The sequence below is a fragment of the Ascaphus truei genome, chromosome 5 (genome assembly GCF_040206685.1).
Source record: "Ascaphus truei isolate aAscTru1 chromosome 5, aAscTru1.hap1, whole genome shotgun sequence".
Taxonomy (NCBI): domain Eukaryota; kingdom Metazoa; phylum Chordata; class Amphibia; order Anura; family Ascaphidae; genus Ascaphus; species Ascaphus truei.
The window spans coordinates 170,195,109-170,213,933 of record NC_134487.1 but is presented as its reverse complement, the minus strand read 5'-3'; the positions used below and the strand labels follow the sequence as shown (position 1 = coordinate 170,213,933).

General features: G+C 44.9%; 1 protein-coding gene across 4 annotated transcripts in view; it reads left to right on the top strand.

The window, feature by feature from the left end:
* PLEKHA2 (pleckstrin homology domain containing A2) overlaps positions 1-15,492 on the top strand; it is a 122,044-nt gene extending 106,552 nt beyond the window's left edge. For all 4 annotated transcript variants that reach the window (XM_075601211.1, XM_075601213.1, XM_075601212.1 and 1 more), the window contains 2 exons: positions 12,077-12,154; positions 14,719-15,492. In XM_075601211.1, coding sequence (XP_075457326.1) covers positions 12,077-12,154; positions 14,719-15,012 — 372 coding nt within the window. In that variant the 3' untranslated portion in view covers positions 15,013-15,492. The remainder of the gene's footprint in view (positions 1-12,076; positions 12,155-14,718) is intronic.
* The last annotated feature ends 3,333 nt before the right edge of the window (positions 15,493-18,825 follow it).

Genomic DNA, 18,825 nt, shown 5'->3' with positions numbered 1-18,825 from the left:
AAGAGGAGCAGAGGGGCAGGGACAGAGGGGACACGCAGTGCTGTAATGTAAGGGGTCTCCAAAACTGGAGCCTCTGGTAGTGGACGAGGTTGATACGTTTGGGGGTGAAACATCCCTCTTGTTATACAAAGACACCCCTTCCCTGCAATCTCCACACTCCTTCACCATGTGTGAGGTGGGTACAGCTTAATATGAGGTGTATTTAAAGGGGCAGTCAATGTAGCCTGTCAAAAGCACATTTTTGTTAAACAAATGGTCAGTGTAAGTGGATCTTTAAAAAGATTGAACTCCTCCCCCCCCCCAATCGCATTTTAAAGGGGGATCTCCCCAAAGTGAGTAAACATGTTTATTAAACAACTTCTCTGTGTAATTGGTGGCTCAGAAAGTAACTTTTACTTATTTGTATCTTGTGATGAATAAATATGAATCTCCTCTTGTCGGGAACACTGAATCCCATCCTATCTGCTCCTGCTGCTTATCTGTCTGACTAATGACAACCTCATCATTACTTTACAAACAGAAGGCAGGACAACAACATACGCAGCCCTGGGAGGGCTGACAAACAGTCTGATCACCAAAAGACATTAGATAAAGGTTGTAAAAACGCCAAAGCTTTTGTTTGTCATGGACATGTTACATTAAAAAAAATAGTTCTGTCTACTTCAATCAGCTTTATTTAACCTATTTTACTTGCTACTGTCTATAGGTCACTTTCATCCTAGCAAGGCCAGGCGCTTTAAACCCTGGCATTTGGCTGATGTTCTGATGTCTAAAACCAAGGGGCCTATGCAGGAAACTGCGAGAATGGCCATTCGCCAGACTTAAAACTCGCCATGTTTTTGGCGGATTCCCCTCGCAGTATGCAGGAAAGTGCGCATATCTGTGAGAGGAATCCGGCAGAGAGATGGCGAGGCCTGGCGAGAAGAGCTCTGCTGACGAGATCTGTCAGCAGAGAGCGAGATCCGCCTCTCTGCACAAATCTCGCCGGCAAATAAAAAAGGTTTACATAATAATTGGATTAAAATTGTAGATGTGCAGGGGGTCTCTGGAGATGAACCACATTGGTTTTATGTCCGGGGACCCCCTGCTTCACGAGATACAGGCCCCGTTATGAGGTGCCGGTATCTCCTATGCATGGAGATAGCCCGATCACGTGACGCGGGACATTTCCATTCATAGGAGATACCGGCACCCCATAAGGGGGCCTATATCTCGGGAAGCAGGGGGTCCCCGGACATAAAACCAACACGGTTCATGTACGGAGACCCTCTGCACTATTAATACAAATACTGTAATGCTGCTTCATTACCTTAGCGGCTATCCGTTAAGGCAATGAAGGGGTTAAGTCACAGTAGCATGTTTATTGGGGACAGTTGCCCCCAATAAACATTGCAATACACAACCAATCAGCCTCTGTGCCCCCAACAACCCCTAACCCCCCCTTCTATACATAACCCATAGTTATTTTTTTAGGCACAGGAATGGTACTATAGGCTGCCGGTGGCCCTCGGGTGTTCCCGCAGGGGTCCCCGCTTGCCTGCAGTATCAAGTCTGTGCCCCCAAAAAATAATTAAAAAACACATAAATACTTTAACATAAATACAACCTCCCCCCCCACCCACCCCCGTGAGGCATAACCACCATCACCCCAACACACCGGGAGCCCTACCTTCCCTCACTTGGGGACAATTCCCCCTACCCCCAATACTCACATTCAAAACAATACACACACCTGCAATAAACATAACAATTATTAATAAACTAAGGGTCATGTGACTGTTTTTTCTGTATAATACCAACACCTTTGCTGCATTGGGCAGGAACTGCATTAGGCAGTGAGGCATTTAAAGTGAGCTTTTAAGTGATAAATACAGTTAGACTACAGTTTGACTAGAGGTGACTGGGGACTGGATCTACTGCACACTCTTTTACTCTAGACAACAAACGGTAAGCTATTCAGATCACACTATGATCCCAAGCTTGCTAACCTGCCTAGTTCAACCCCCCACCCCTTTACAATTTATTTACTGCAGCCTCTCCCAAAACTGACTGCACAATACACTGAAACCCTGAACTGACTCTAGCATTGCAATACAGCTAAACATTTGACAAGGAACAGGCACACACCTGCTGTTAGTCTGCTCACACTCACTCTGCTCACAACAGCTCCTTGCAGCACTGCCTACCTCTGGCATCATGAACCTGCTATGTATCTTAACTTTTTTCTTTCTCCTGGCCTCATGGAGATGTTACTCCCTCTATCCACTACAAACTCCTCCATCCTGGCCCACACCCAACATCACCATACACCCTGGACTACTCAAAAGCCTTGCACTATCTACTGAATGTTGGTGGAGAACTCTAAAAACCAGCACACCAACCACTGCTCACTCTAATGGCAAACACCACAAATCTACAACTTGCAAACAACTAACCAAATTTCTACTCATACTATTACTCTCTTTAGCAGGTGATATTGAACCTAACCCAGGTGTCCTCCCATTTCAGCTCTGTCCCATGCCCCTGAGAATTCCACCTTTAAATTCCAAAAAGGGCTATCTGCCGCCCATATAAACATCCGGAGCCTGCTGCCCAAACTGGATGAACTAAGGGCATGGTGCCTTATGCATAAACCTAAAGCCATCGTTCTTACAGAAACATGGCTATCCCCTAAAACCCCTGATGCACATATTGCCATTCAGGGATACTCCATTTTTAGGAGAGATAGGTCAAAGAGAGGAGGAGGGGTGTTGTTTTATATTGCAGACACCTTACAATTTACACTGTTAAATTGCCCACCAAGCCCTCCCTCTTTTGAAATTCTAGTTGGCAAAATCTGCCTCCCCTTTTCTAAGCCCATCTTGCTCGCTGGCATCTACCGCCCCCCTAAAGCCCCTCTACAGTCCCTGACTGATATCACCCAATTTCTTGGCTCCATTTCCTCTCTGAATGAGAAGAGTGAGCTGCTAGTTCTAGGTCATTTCAACTTCAATTGGCTTGACCCTAAAAACCACAAAATCCAGATACAACTCAAGTCACTTAACCTATCGCAACTCATTTCCCAACCCACACGGATAAACCTGAAATCGCATAACCATTCCTTGCTAGACTGGATTCTCAAACCCCAGCAGAATCCAATCCTCTGGCATCCTTCCTGACATTTTCAGTGACCATGCAATAGTGTACTGTGTAAGGAAAATTAAACCGCCCCAATCAAGCCCTAAAGTTCTCCTCGCTAGAACATTTAAAAACTTTAATCCACAGCAGTTTCTGGATGACCTTACCAACTGCCCATGGCACAGATTCGATTTAATTCCCGACCCCGATTCTGCGCTCGACTATTTCCAATCCGAGTTCTTAAAACTCTGCGATACCCATGCTCCACTACGCAAAATAAGGGTACGGGGGGCCAACCTTCCATGGGTTACAACTGACCTTATAGCACTCTACCAGTTCAGGGATGCCTTGTGGAAAAGCTACAAAGTAACTGGCACTACCAAGGATCTCAATCACTACAGATGCATGCGGAACATGTGCACAAGGCAAACAAGGCATGCAAAAACACAATATTACTCTGACAATCTCCACCAAAATACATCAAACCCAGCTAACTTCTGGAAGGTTATCAACAATATATTCCAGCCTCCTAACCATCAACAACCAAGTAATATCACTAAGGGGGGTATTACTCTGACAAACCCCACTGACATTGCAAATGCATTCAATGATTACTTTGTGGGGTGTGCCACTAACTTATTAGCGAAATGCAGCACAAACCCCAAACATGAATCTCATCCTGGGAGTATCCCTACAGTCCCACCCCCTCCCAACACTGCCCACAATTTTCAATTTAGCCCAGTATCTGAAGAGGAGATTACACAAGCGCTCCTCAAACTAAAACTAAGCAGCCAATGTGGACCCGCCTTACTACAATCTAGGTTCCTACGACTTGGTGCCCCAGCCATTGCCAAACCAATTGCGTCCATAGTCAACTCTATCCTGTCTGCAGGCCATATCCCTAAGACCTGGAAAACTGCCAGAGTTGTCCCAATCTTCAAAAGTGGGGACAAAAACACTGTCTCAAACTACAGGCCAATCTCACTTCTCCCAATTCTATCCAAAGTTATGGAAAAAATGTGTCTACTCCCAATTAAGCGATTTCTACACCAAGACAAATTTCCCTAGCCAATTCCAGTCTGGGTTTCGTCCCAAACACTCCACCGTAACTACCCTGCTAAAAGTTTGCAATGAAATCCAGTGTGGAATGGAACGGGGACAACTCACTGGTGCAGTATTCCTAGATTTTGCAAAGGCTTTTGACACAGTTGATCATGTTATCCTGCTTAACAAACTCCAGAGCTCTGAAATAGGGAAACATGCTTTAAACTGGTTTCAGTCCTACCTATCAGGAAGATCCCAACATGTGTCCATCTCAGGCTCTAACTCCAACCCCCTTGATATCACCTGTGGTGTCCCGCAAGGCTCTGTTCTGGGGCCCCTACTCTTCTCAGTGTTCATTAATGATCTTCCCACAGCTTGTAAGGAAGCCTCAATACACATGTATGCAGATGACACAATCCTGTATGCACACAGCCATAGCCTCTCTGACCTTCAACACATACTTCAGTCTGACTTTTTGAGACTCGAAAACTGGATTTCCCAAAACAAACTGTTTTTAAACACTGACAAGACTGTAACAATGGTATTTGGGACCAAGACTAAATTTGTAAAGCTTCCAGTGACTGAGCTCCTGATTAGAACCAACACTAACACCACCCTAACACCTGTCACTAGTTTTAAATACCTGGGCTTATGGTTTGACTCCCACTTAACATTCGGGATGCACATTGATACCCTGACAACCAAGACCTATGCCAAACTAGGGGTACTTTACAGGAACAAATCCTCCCTAAGTCTCCCGGTCAGAAAGCGTATTGCACAGCAGATGGTAATGCCAATTATTGACTATGGAGACATAGTATATGGCTCGGCTCCTCAAACCCACCTTAGCAAACTTGACACCCTCTACAATTCAATTTGTCTTTTTGTTCTCCAATGCAACTACAACACACATCACTGCGAAATGCTCAAAGAACTAGATTGGTCATCACTAGAGTCTAGGCGCAAAGTTCACCTTTCCTGTCTCACCCTCAAATACTTTCTGGGCAAGCTACCCAACTACCTGAACAAGCTCCTCACTCCTACCACATGCAGCACCTATCACCTGAGATCAGACTCCAAAAGACTGTTCATGGTCCCAAGGCTCAACAAAGTATCCGGACGTTTCTCCTTCCGTGCACCCCAAAACTGGAACAACCTACCAGAGACTCTCATATCCACCACCAGCTTAAGTTCGTTCAAAACTAAGGCTGTCTCACACTTTAATCTGGTCTGTAACTGTTTCATACGCTCATAATATATATTTTCTTTAACTGTGCACGCAATGTCTTGTATATAATGTATACCTTGTTCATTTATGTAACTGTACTTGTAACCATGTATTATTTGTTTTACTCTGTGCCCAGGTCATACTTGAAAACGAGAGGTAACTCTCAATGTATTACTTCCTGGTAAAATATTTTATAAATAAATAAATAAATATACATAACCCACCCACACCATATAGCAAATATATTGTGGTGTTACTTAACCCCTTAATAACAATAACGGTTAATAAGCGCTAAAGTTATTAATGGGTTAAGCCACCCTCCACCCATTCATTTGTAGAGTGTCTGTCTGTCTGCCTGTCTGTCTGTGTCTCTCTCTCTGTCTCTCTCTGTGTGTGTGTCTCTCTCTCTCTCATATATATATATGTATATATATATATATGTATATATATATATATGTATATATATATATATGTATATATATATATATATGTATATATATATATATATATATATATAAAAACCATAATACTGAGTTAAGTTATGGTGAGTAAAAAAAGTGACAAAAACCCTCCACAGGAAAGCAAATATGCAAATATAACTGTATGCTCATCTGCATGTCTTAGGCAGGTCTGCAACCCCGCCTTTCCCCATTATCACCCAGCATACAGCACTTCCACTGCAGCAAGGGATTCTGGGAAATGACATGCAAATGAGTGACACTGTGTGCTCATTTGCATGTCATTTCCCAGAATCCCTGGCTGCAGTGGAAGTGCTGTATGCTGGGTGATAATGGGGAAAGGCGGGGTTGCAGACCTGCCTAAGACATGCAGATGAGCATACAGTTATATTTGTATATATATATATATATATATATCATATATGTGTAAAATATAAATATGATTAAGCAATCTACAAAGAAATGGGAAAGGATATGCATGTAGCAATTTAAAACATTCGATCTCTAATTGACAACATCACTGCCAAATTAAAAACAAAGCCAAATGAAAATAAAAACACATCTCATAAGAGAATACTGCAAGCACCTATCCAAACCAGTAAAGAGCAAATTGCAATAAAACATACAATTGAGCAATATGTACATGATGCAAATAATATTTCCATCATGTACACAATAGCAATCAATGGTCCAAAACAAATACATGATTGAAAGTAAACATTCAATATACAGTAAACAAAGCAAGTAGACAATAATAATTTACCAACACACAATGAATGCCATCCGAAATACATTACAAGCAAATGTAAACCAAAAACCCTATTCAAGATTGTTATGCAAACACAAAACCATTGCAAAACCAAATCTATTTCTAACTAACACGATCATACACAATCTAAATTCACCAAACAAGCCACAATAAACCATTAAGGCAGGGTCCCAACATATACCCATGCAACCATCATCTGAAATGACATAAGTAATTCTACATTACATTTCACACACAACAATAGTAACCAAACAGGGAAAGGACTTGTAGAAGACATGAAAAAATGCAATAAACATTTGCAAAACAACCCTTTAATAAACATGTATGTATATAGCTCCATAGGGATATATATATACATACATGGGCATGAAATGGACATTAAAAAAATAAATCTGACTTGTGAGAAAAAAACAAAAAAAACAGTTACAACTTTAATCAAACACATTTCTTTAGTTTACTTACCATTAGATGACCAATGACCAACTTCCGGGGGAACCGCTATGTCTGCAACAAATCCAAAGACAGGAACCAGGAACCTATAAAATAAAAAAACCTTTGTAATCCAATGTGGTGTCTTCTTTCTTGTCTTTATACTCCATATCGTCTGTGGTCTTCTTTTCTGTGTCTTCTTCACCGTCTGCGGGGTCTTCAGGCTTCTTCTTCTGCGACGCACCGTCCATCTTCTGCAGAGGGGTGGTCCTCTCCCCACGGCGTATTCTCTTATGAGATGTGTTTTTATTTTCATTTGGCTTTGTTTTTAATTTGGCAGTGATGTTGTCAATTAGAGATCGGATGTTTTAAATTGCTACATGCATATCCTTTCCCATTTCTTTGTAGATTGCTTAATCATACTTATATTTTACATATATTTATAAAGATATAGATAAAATATTATATATATAATATATATATATATATATATATATATATATATATATATATATAACGAGAATGATGAAGCCACTCTACAAATGAATGGGTGCAGGGTGGCTTAACACATTAATAACTTTAGCGCTTATTAACCGTTACTGTTATTAAGGGGTTAAGTAACACCACAATATATGGTATATGGTGTGTGTGGGTTATGTATAGTTTATTAATAATTGTTATGTTTATTGCGGGTGTGTGTATTGTTTTGAATGTGGGTATTGGGGGTAGGAGGAATTGTCCCCAGGGGACGGAGGGTAGAGCTCCCGGTGTGTATGGGTGAGTGAGGGTGGTTATGCCTCACGGGGGTGGGTAGTGGGGGTTGTGCTTAGGCCTCCAGAGTGGTGGGTGCGGATGGGTTAACCCAGTGTTTCCCAAACTGTGCGCCTCGGCGCCCTGGTGCGCCGCGGCTTGGCTAGAGGGGCGCCGCGATCAGGGCCGCCAGCAGCGGGAAACAAGGGCTGCTAGCTCATTTAAAAAACAAACAAAAAAAAAAAACCTCTGAGGGGAAGCAGAGGAGCGGTCACGTGACCGCTCCCATCCAATGGGGCTGCAGCCTGCCCGGCATTGCAACTACAGAGGCAGCACGTGTGTGTGTGTGTGTGTGTGTGTGTGTGTGTGTGTGTGTGTGTGTGTGTGTGTGTGTGTGTGTGTGTGTGTGTGTGTGTGTGTGTGTGTGAAAAACGGGCTGCAGGGTGTGTGTGTGTGTGTGTGTGTGTGTGTGTGTGTGTGTGTGTGTGTGTGTGTGTGTGTGTGTGAAAAACGGGCTGCAGGGTGTGTGTGTGTGTGTGTGTGTGTGTGTGTGAGAGAGAGAGAAAAACGGGCTGCAGGGGGTGGGTGTGTGTGTGAGAAAAACGGGCTGCAGGGTGTGTGTGTGTGTGTGTGTGTGTGTGTGTGTGTGTGTGAGAGAAAAACGGGCTGCAGGGTGTGTGTGTGTGTGTGAGAGAAAAACGGGCTGCAGGGTGTGTGTGTGTGTGTGTATATATGTGTGGTGTGTGTGTGTATATATATATATATATATATATATATATATATATATATATATATATATATATTTATGTGTGTGTGTGTGTGTGGTGTATGTGTTGTGTGTGTGTATATATATATATATGTGTGGTGTATATATATATGTGTGTGTGTGTGTGTGGTGTGTGTGTATATATATATATATATAATATATGTGTGGTGTCTGTCTGTGCGAGAGAGTGTATGTCTGTGCGAGAGAGTGTCTGTCTGTGAGAGAGAGTGTCTGTCTGTGCGAGAGAGTGTCTGTCTGTGAGAGAGAGTGTCTGTCTGTCTGTGTGTGTGTCTGAGAGAGAGAGGTCAGAGAGAGAGAGTGAGGTCAGAGAGAGAGAGAGTGAGGTCAGAGAGAGAGAGAGAGAGTGAGGTCAGAGAGAGAGAGAGAGTGAGGTCAGAGAGAGAGAGAGAGTGAGGTCACAGAGAGAGAGAGTGAGGTCAGAGAGAGAGAGAGAGAGTGAGATCAGAGAGAGAGAGGGAGGTCAGAGAAAAAGAGAGAGGGAGGTCAGAGAGAGAGAGTGTGAGGTCAGAGAGAGAGAGAGAGAGAGAGAGAGAGTGAGGTCAGAGAGAGAGAGTGAGGTCAGAGAGAGAGTGAGGTCAGAGAGAGAGTGAGGTGAGAGAGAGAGTGAGGTGAGAGAGAGTGAGGTCAGAGAGAGAGAGTGAGGTCAGAGAGAGAGAGTGAGGTCAGAGAGAGAGTGAGGTCAGAGAGAGAGTGAGGTCAGAGAGAGAGTGAGGTCAGAGAGAGAGTGAGATCAGAGAGAGAGAGGGAGGTCAGAGAGAGAGAGTGTGAGGTCAGAGAGAGAGAGAGAGGTCAGAGAGATCAGAGAGAGAGAGTGAGGTCAGAGAGAGAGAGAGTGCGGTGAGAGAGAAAGAGATCAGAGAGAGAGAGTGAGGTCAGAGAGTGTTAGAGTGTCTGAGAGAGACACCAACTGCGCACTGCAACTGTTAGGTATGTTTTACACCTTTGTTTTTACTTTGGGCGCCGCGTAAAAATCCTGATCGCCTTGGGGAGCCTTGAAAAAATTCTGATTGCCGTGGGGAGCCTTGAACCGAAAAAGTTTGGGAATCACTGGGTTAACCCCTTAATGACGGTAGCGGTTAATAACCGCTACGGTAATTAAGGGGTTAGGGGACATAACATTGGCTCTTTTTATGCTTATTTATTTCAAAGTATTTATGTTTGTTTTACTTATTTTTGGGGGGCACAGACTTGATACTGCAGCCAAGCGGGGACCCCTGCGGGAACACCCGAGGGCCAGCATATAGTGTCATTGCTGTGCATGCCAAAAATGTTAGGGAACTTAAGGGGTTACTGGTGCAATATATATATATATATATATATATATATATATATATATATATATATATATATATATATATATATATATATATATATATATATATAGTGGTTAGCGGGGATGGGCGCAGTGTGTAATCGCCCCAACGGTGGTTGTTTATGGCTTGCGGGTGGGTAGCTGGAGGTCTTAACCCCTCCATGACCGTAGTGGTATTAATCGCTAGGGTAATGAAGGGGTTAAGTTGACCCGCAACACCCCTCCCCCCCCCGGAAGCCATAAACACCCCCCAAATTTCAAATACCCCCTTAATCCACTGCCGCTCCCCACACAAAGCATGGTAATGGATGGTTAACCCCTTCATTGCCTTAGCGGTTGCCCGCTAAGGTAATGAATTGGGCTGTTAATGCATTATTCCTGCTTCGGATGCATGTGGGGGGGGGGGGGGCTTCGGTGCTGGGTATCAGCTCTGGAGCCCCCCGGCATCAATCCGAGGCAGGAAAAGGCCTGATGTTTTTTTTTCTATGGCCCGTTTCGCCGCTCAGCACCAGCTTTTTGCCAACTTTTGTTGGCGGAGCGATTTTTGAGAACATTTCTCCATTCTAGAGCGCCGATCAGCGCCGAGATGCTGATCGGGGCTACTAGAATACAACGGGTTTTAAAACTGGCGAGATATTGCTTCTCGCCACCCGCGCGGCAAGTTTTTTTTTTCCGACAAAACGAAACGGCGGATTTTCCTCATCTCGCCAGTTTTTCGGCATTTACTGAATTGCTGTAGGCATATTTGCCAAAAAACTGGCGAGATAGGGCTTCTCGCCGGTTTCTGCATAGGCCTCCATGTGTTTATTTTGGTGAAACCTCAGATTTCATTGGAAGATTTAGAATCCCAAGAAGTCAACTTTAAAACGGAAACAAGGCATTTTTTGGCTGAATTTTGTAACATTATTTCATAATTTTCTGATACCCCATAAAGATGACAGAGGCCTTCCCACTGCAAACAGACCTTTATTTTTACAAAAGTCCCTAATGACATCTCCTTCATTCTCACGGCGGCTAGATGTGCGGTGGCCGCCTCGTGGAAGAAAGTGTCTCCCCCCCCTAAGCAAACGGTTAAAAAAAGGCTACAAGAAGTCATGCTAATGGAAAGGCTATCGGCCTTCCTTAAAAGGAAGACGGAGCCGTTCTATACAATATGGGATCCGTGGCTAACCCACACGCGGGTTTAAAAAGGATCACCCTTTACCACAAAATAGGGGATACATAGTTGGCCCCCACGTAAGGCTAACAATTGCCACTCCATATTATAGAAAACAACGACGATGGATGGGCAACGTGCAATGGACCAAGGGGGAAGGATCTCCCTCCCCCCCCCCCGCTCCCTCACCCTCCCCTTCCTCTCTCCTTTCCTCCCCCACCCCCCTACATTCTGTTTCCACCCTCACGCCAACCCTACCGACCCATGTTTGAAGGTCGGGGGCGCGTTGAGTCTTTCCTTCTCTCTGTCTTTAAAAAAAACAAAGAAAACCTGTATTAGGCAACTGGATATCTATTTTGTATACAACGTATTATGAACAATGCCTAATAAAAAAACTTTGGAAGAAAAAAAGTCCCTAATGACCTCCTATAAATCAAAAGTTCTTTATAAATCTCTCCATCGTGTATACCGTTTATACAATAGGTCCTTTCTATGGTCTGTATCTCAGTGTACGGGACGGAGCCTCCATCGTGTATACCGTTTATACAATAGGTCCTTTCTATGGTCTGTATCTCAGTGTACGGGACGGAGCCTCCATCGTGTATACCATTTATACAATAGGTCCTTTCTATGGTGTGTATCTCAGTGTACGGGACGGAGCCTCCATCGTGTATTCCGTTTATACAATAGGTCCTTTCTATGGTGTGTATCTCAGTGTACGGGACGGAGCCTCCATAGTGTATTCCGTTTATACAATAGGTCCTTTCTATGGTCTGTATCTCAGTGTACGGGACGGAGCCTCCATAGTGTATTCCGTTTATACAATAGGTCCTTTCTATGGTCTGTATCTCAGTGTACGGGACGGAGCCTCCATCGTGTATACCTTTATACAATAGGTCCTTTCTATGGTCTGTATCTCAGTGTACGGGACGGAGCCTCCATCGTGTATTCCGTTTATACAATAGCACTTTTCTGTTTTTCAGTGATGTGAAGATGTTTACTGGTTTGTGTGTTTGTGTCTCACAGGCTGACAGTCCTCAGGAGATGCACAGCTGGATAAAAGCCATTACTGCAGCGATTTATGCACTGAGGATGCGCTACAGAGTATGTATAAATCCTGAGGGCTGACACACACACTCACAGATACACACACACACACACACACACAAAGACGCGGATACACACACACCCACACACATGCTAGTACACACACAGACGCAGATATACACACACCCACACACAAAGACACAGATACACACACACGCTAGTACACACACAAAAACGCAGATATACAGTACACACACCCACACACATGCTAGTACACACACAAAGACGCAGATACACACACACACACACACACATGCTAGTACACACACAAAGATGCAGATACACACTGTACACACACACGCTGGTACACAGACAAAGACGCAGATACACACACATACAAAGATGCAGATACACAGATATACACACACACAGATAGAACCAAAAAGAAAATCACTGAACTATTTGCCCGTAAATTTAAAAAAATCACAAGATTAAATTCCCCTCATCAACTCCTATTAAAGAGCTTGGGCCGCGTCACAGTGAAGGAAGCGGCGAGTGAACGCAGCATAAACTTTTTTGAGGTATTAAAGAGTTATTTTGTACATTTAAAATATGATACTATTGACACGAAGACTGTACAAGTGAAGGCGAAAATGTCTGGAAACTCAGACTGTAGTGAGAGGGGCTATAACAACTCTAAAGAGAGATGGGTTGTCCTAGATATGTGCCAAATCAAATATAGTAACGATCACGCTATATTCCACTGCAAACCGTGTGATGGACAGTATCAATAACACCATCTAACAATCATACTTAGTAACTGGTCCCAACAGCGCTAAAAAGGAGTACCGCAGCTGTTACAGAATAAGCAAAGGCTGTCTGCTTATTAAATCACTAGCAATGGCTCATCTACCTCCAAATGTAGTTATGTATGAGAACGCTAGACATAATATTACTTCAGTCAGAGTTACACAGCAGTGCGGCTGGATGGACTGAAGATGCCGCGTTCACCACTAGTCTAGTCTGGGGCCGCCTCCACTGCTAAGTAAAATATCTCACATTTTGGCTACCCACAATTTGTTCCAGGGTTATCCAAGTTGGCCTTTGCTGCCTGGGTAAACGTAGTGGTCACCAAGGTCAAAGACCTGCCCTCTGGGCTCCCACATTAAAAGTTTTGTCTAATTAAAAGAGAGAGATCTTCTTCAGATTCCTGCGAGTCAGGCATGTAGTTATCACGATCCACACAGATTTAGCTCTCTCCTCGACCACTTCTTTTGAGGTTCTGTACAAGTGTAGGTACCTACTGTAGCAAAAAGATTTGGTTTCCCAGATACAGTATATCCAATACTTCTGAACATCAAATTATCAAGTGCCTTTATCGCCATACGGTTTAATTATCTTTAGATTTAACTTTGTGGCAAAGATTTATGATCTTTCATACTTAATGTCACGAAAAGATCAACCTGCGGGCTTGTGCTCAGACGTGTAAAATGACTCTTATACTTAAGCTTAGTGGAGGGATCTTTTACAGGAAAGTCCATATTCTCATTTTCCTCCAAGAGTGCAATCAGTGGTTGAAATAGCCTCTGTCAGCCTCCGTAAACGCTTGTGTGCCCCTGGTTTCAGCAAGTCTCTTCGCATGGAACTTATGTAACACACGTTTCCTAGTGAAGAGATGGAGATCCTTAATCCACTCAAATATGTTGAAATCAGAAGTGGGAGAAAATGAGCCCTCCCTGTAATACTGAAATATGACAAGGGCGCAAACTAAATAGTGACAATCAATAGCTCATTCCGTGTCTCATGTGCCTTTATTATCTCTTGCGGTATTCTCACCCCCCGCATCTCTGCTCTTTCTTCTTCCCTCTATGGGTTCTGCGTGTTACGTTTCATTTGTCTAAAAAAAACAGCATTGGGAGGAGGTTGTGTTCTAGAACTTAGTTGTTGTCTTAGAAAACCCCCAGCAATCGTGTATCATCCGTTGATGTTTCTTGTTCTGATACAGTAGCTCTATTTCTGAGGAGGAATAGTTTAATAATACATTTCTAGGCCCTCGAATAAGTTTATGTCCATTCACAGAAACGCTGATACACACCGAGACGATGATACATGCATAAGCACGCGCATACGCACGGATACACAAGAAAACACCTCATGTACACACACGCGCACACACATACATACAGACGCTGATGCACACATACGCACACATACGCACACACAGACGCTGACGGGCGCAGACACAGACGAAGGCGCGCACACACAGATGCTGAGGCTTACGCATTGATGCTGAGGCACACCCAGACACTGAGGCACGCACACACAGACGAAGGCGTGCACACCCAGACACTGAGGCACGCACACACAGACGAAGGCGTGCACACCCAGACACTGAGGCACGCACACACAGACGAAGGCGTGCACACCCAGACACTGAGGCGTACGCATTGATGCTGAGGCACGCACACACAGACACTGAGGCACTATAAAGACTATGGTTAAGCCCTTTGCTGCCAGCGGGGCATTACAAAGTGGTTAAAGTAGCCACTGAGAAATTGAAATACTTTGCCCAAAGAGCTTACGATCTAGTATAATAACTGCCCTAATTTTAATTCCTATAGGAGATCTCCTTCGGTCGCACTATGTCTTTGAACCGTACCTCTGCCTCCCCTCGCCCCCACTCCGAAGACAAGCGTCCCCTGGGGAAGTCTCCATCTGTGAAATCATCATGGCAGCCCTGGATGCCGGTGCCCAAGTGCGAAGGGGGAATGCCCGAAGAAGATACTTCGGGCGGCAACGGGGAGGGGGGTGAAATGGAGGGGCGGGCGAGACACAGATCGGAACCAGAGCACGCGAGAGAGAAACAATTTCCTTTCAGTCTGGACGACACCCGCATCCGGACGTCAAATGTTTAAACCGAGATACTCATCATCACTATACAGTGCAGTATGTTCACTATCAGGGGGATGGATTTGTATAGATATACTCGACACCATTCTACAATGCAGCATATTCATTTTTAGTAGTGGTCCAAGTCTATGAATGTGCCATATCGCTTTAGTAGCCTAACCTGGCACGTCACTGTGAAATCATCCAGCGGTTTTCTGTTCTGCAGAAATATTTATGTGAAATAATATTTTTAAGGGCCATTCTAAATGGCAGCTGCTTTGAATTTTGTACGAAATGCTATTCAGTCTCGCTCCAATCATTGTTACATTGGAATTACTGCAGCTTTTTTCCCTCCATTAGGTACGAGCCTTTAACAAAAGCAAAAAGTGTGTGTTGTATATAAAGGGATATTTGTTATCATACTTTTCATAGTTAGGCTTTGGGCCTAGCCTTGAAAAGCTACTGTATAAAACATGTTTAATGTGAAACACTTATTAAAAATAAAAGGTACAAAACGTGTTATATAAATGAGTGTTTCCATTTATTGCAATGCTAATGGAACTGCTACATTAATTCAATTATGATGTGTCGAGTAAGTTATACCCTACTGTATATACTTCTATTGATTCATATAACTATGGTGACCAGACAATCCGGTTTAGCCGGGACAGTCCTGGTTTTTAAGGAACTTTAACGGTGTCCCAATGTTGCAGGATACATGCAACCACACACGCGGGTTCTCTTGATAAGGCTTATTTATTGAGCCTTAAAAACATACAGTACACAAAAACAAAATATCTTCTCTTCAGCATAGGAAACAAGGCAGCTTCTCTTCAGCATGCAGGACACAGACAGTTCATCACATATGTCATTTGAAAACAGACCTTATGGCACTAATCTCTTCAGTGTTTCAGTCCTGTCTCCTGATCAGCTAGCCTGCATGTGTGTACAGCCTGGGGGTTTTAAAACACCTTGATTATGCAGCTGGGGTCAGACTAATTAAGCAGCCCTTCTTAACTTAACCTTGTCACTGCTGCACTGCAAGCCTAAACATATGTTTGCCAGGTCTATGGCTGGTGACGTTCATTCACCCTGTCACACCCGACAATTTGCAAATGTCCCGGAAACAGTAATGGATGTACAGGTGATGATATATCAGGATATTTCTCTGGAGAGAATGGAGGGTGAGGGGTGTAGATGGTATTCAAGTGATTCAGAATTAATTTTGTATCTTAGGATCCATTTTGACTTGTCTTATGTGTAGCCAGGTCCCCTCTGGCTCCCCAGACATTCGGTTCTCTCTCTGTTACCTGTGACAGCGTGGGGGCAGTTGCAGGGGTGATCGCGTCACCGGGGGCTCCCGGCGACATCAGCTACAGGGCGCCGCCATCTTGTGTGCGTTTGCGCATACGCGGAAGCTCGCGCACGCGCAATATAGCCCCAGATGCGATACCGCAGCCATTACAGGGAGTGAGAAGAGGCGCTCCATAGCCAGGGACATCCCCCAGTTCGCACATTCGCAGTTAGCAGCGGCGGCGGCCATTACACAGCGCGCACGAGGCCCCAATGTTAAAGAGAGCCACCAAGGACTACAATTCCCAGCAGCCTCTGGGGACTGCACTTTCACCCTGGTCACAGGCAGCCAGACAGCCAATAAGGCTGACAGATTCTCATGCTGCAAAGTTGCAACAATGTTGTGTGAAGACAAGGATTGCCAGTTAGGAGCTGGGACACAGAGAGGGGAGGGTGTGTTTGTGCAGGGAGGGTGTGCCTTGTGTTTGTGAGAGGGGAGGGTGTGCCTCATGCACTAGGCCAGAAGTCTCCCCTTAGCCCCCAGCTAGGCCCTACTCACCTCAGCTTGTGGTTACTACAGGGACTCCCCTTAGACTAGGGACAGGGTCCTGTAGAACCTAGACAAGTGAGGGTTCAGCCAGGAACTGTGACTATCCTGGCAATTGCTGTGAAGGTGAAACATCCTCTGCGTTAGCAGAGATAAGAGACATTATAAAGGTGGATCACTCCATGCGGGAGCCACCCACCGTTGAGGCGGAGGCATCTTGGATCATCTCCTGGAGCAAGAGATTCCAAGCAAAGGTCATCTGCGCACCCGGTAGCAGGAGCACCGGGCAGGTATTATCCAAGTCACCAAGTGCACCACCTATACACTTCATCTTAGTGGGCAGCGCTGTTCCACACGTGGATGGGGTTGTGGGACTCTTGGGACTTTGGGTACAAGGACTTTGGGGATACTGTGTAAGGAGGTTATAGCCCAGTTAGGGGCAAGGTTATAGCTGCCAGCTAGTGGCAGAGGGTGGCATATATATTGTTGTGCATACTGATGATGTTGCACTGTGAAAGTATGATACTCTGTGTTGTGTTGCTATACAATATGATGTGATGTTATTGTGTTATTTGCTCGTTCAGAAAACCTTTTAGCCATAACCCTGGTGTATGTGGTTTCTGGGTGGGTTCCTATGCTAGGCCCATTCTACATTCCTATAGAATCCTACATAGGTGGAGGCGCTGACCGACGAGAACGTTCCAGAGATTCACCCCAGGCTCTCACTAGCGGAGGCTCAGGCCTCCTGTGAGCCTGACAGGTATAACGCACCACACCAGGTAACATTAGGTTCCCCGCACACACACACACTATATGCGATTGGGTGGGGGGGAATACCCGTTACATTTGGAGGCGCTGCTGAGAGCAGACTTGGGGTGCCCTATTAAGTATTCTAAATTGGTTACTGTCCCAATCATCATGTCTGCGCTCACGCCGCAACAAGTGAGCGAATGGGCCTTAGAGCACCACGAGGAGCCCAGCTTGTGGTTGCAGTAGGGAATGTTTCCACACGTGTGCCGATGAGTGAAATCTGGAAAGCCCTAAAGAAACTCCTGGATCTAGACCAATTGTGGGTGATAGACCATAAGAATGGCGTCCCTCGTTACTGGGCTGTCGTACTAATGAGGGCGGAGCAGGAGATATGCTGGGAAAATGCCCCTCTGACTTTATCAGCCCTAGGTGCCCCACCAGAAGGCTACCTTCTTATCTATGCAAAAAGCTACAGTGTAGTTAATGGGACTGCACAAAATGGAGGCTCCCTCATCCAATGAGTCCCACCTAAAATGGCGTCTCCCGCTAAATCAGGAGGGCACATGTGCTGCTGACTGCCAGCCTGCACCAAAATGTTTTGCAGAAATCTGTCCGGGACTGGCGGGAAAACCCAAGCCCCGCCCCCACAATGTGAGTGACTTAGTGCAGAACCAGAAACAATCCTTGAAAGAGTGTGTCGCCCCTCCTTTAAATTCCACCAGGGGGAGCAAACCCAGTGAGCCTCAACCAGTAACTTCTGTTCACCATAAGAGAGATACCGGATGCAGCCAAATACACCCTCTGCTGCTTGGAGTCTGGCGGACGAAGGCAGGGGATGTGTCCTTTCTTTTGTGCCAGTGCTTACAAGAAGACTTTATTATGTATGGTGGTATGGGGTTTGATTCATTTAAGCTAATGATAGCACACGAGGTGGCAAGGGTGAGCAAGGACGGGTGCATACGATGTGTCTGTAACAGATATGACTGCCCACTTTGTAAATTGGCCTGGGGAGCCAGATGTGATGACTGCGGGTACAGTTCCTGAAGCCCGTGCTGCTGCGGTCTGCAGAACCCGCAGAGGAAGAAGCGGTCGACTTTAATACTGAGCCGGTCCATGTAGCTAGCCACTCTACCTCCCTCACATAAGTTTCTGAGAGCTCGAGCACTATAACCGCGGTTCCAGATCCGGTTCTAGAGTCGTTCCGAGCCAGAACCAGCAAAGAAAGATGCGAATGACCTCTCTACTGGGG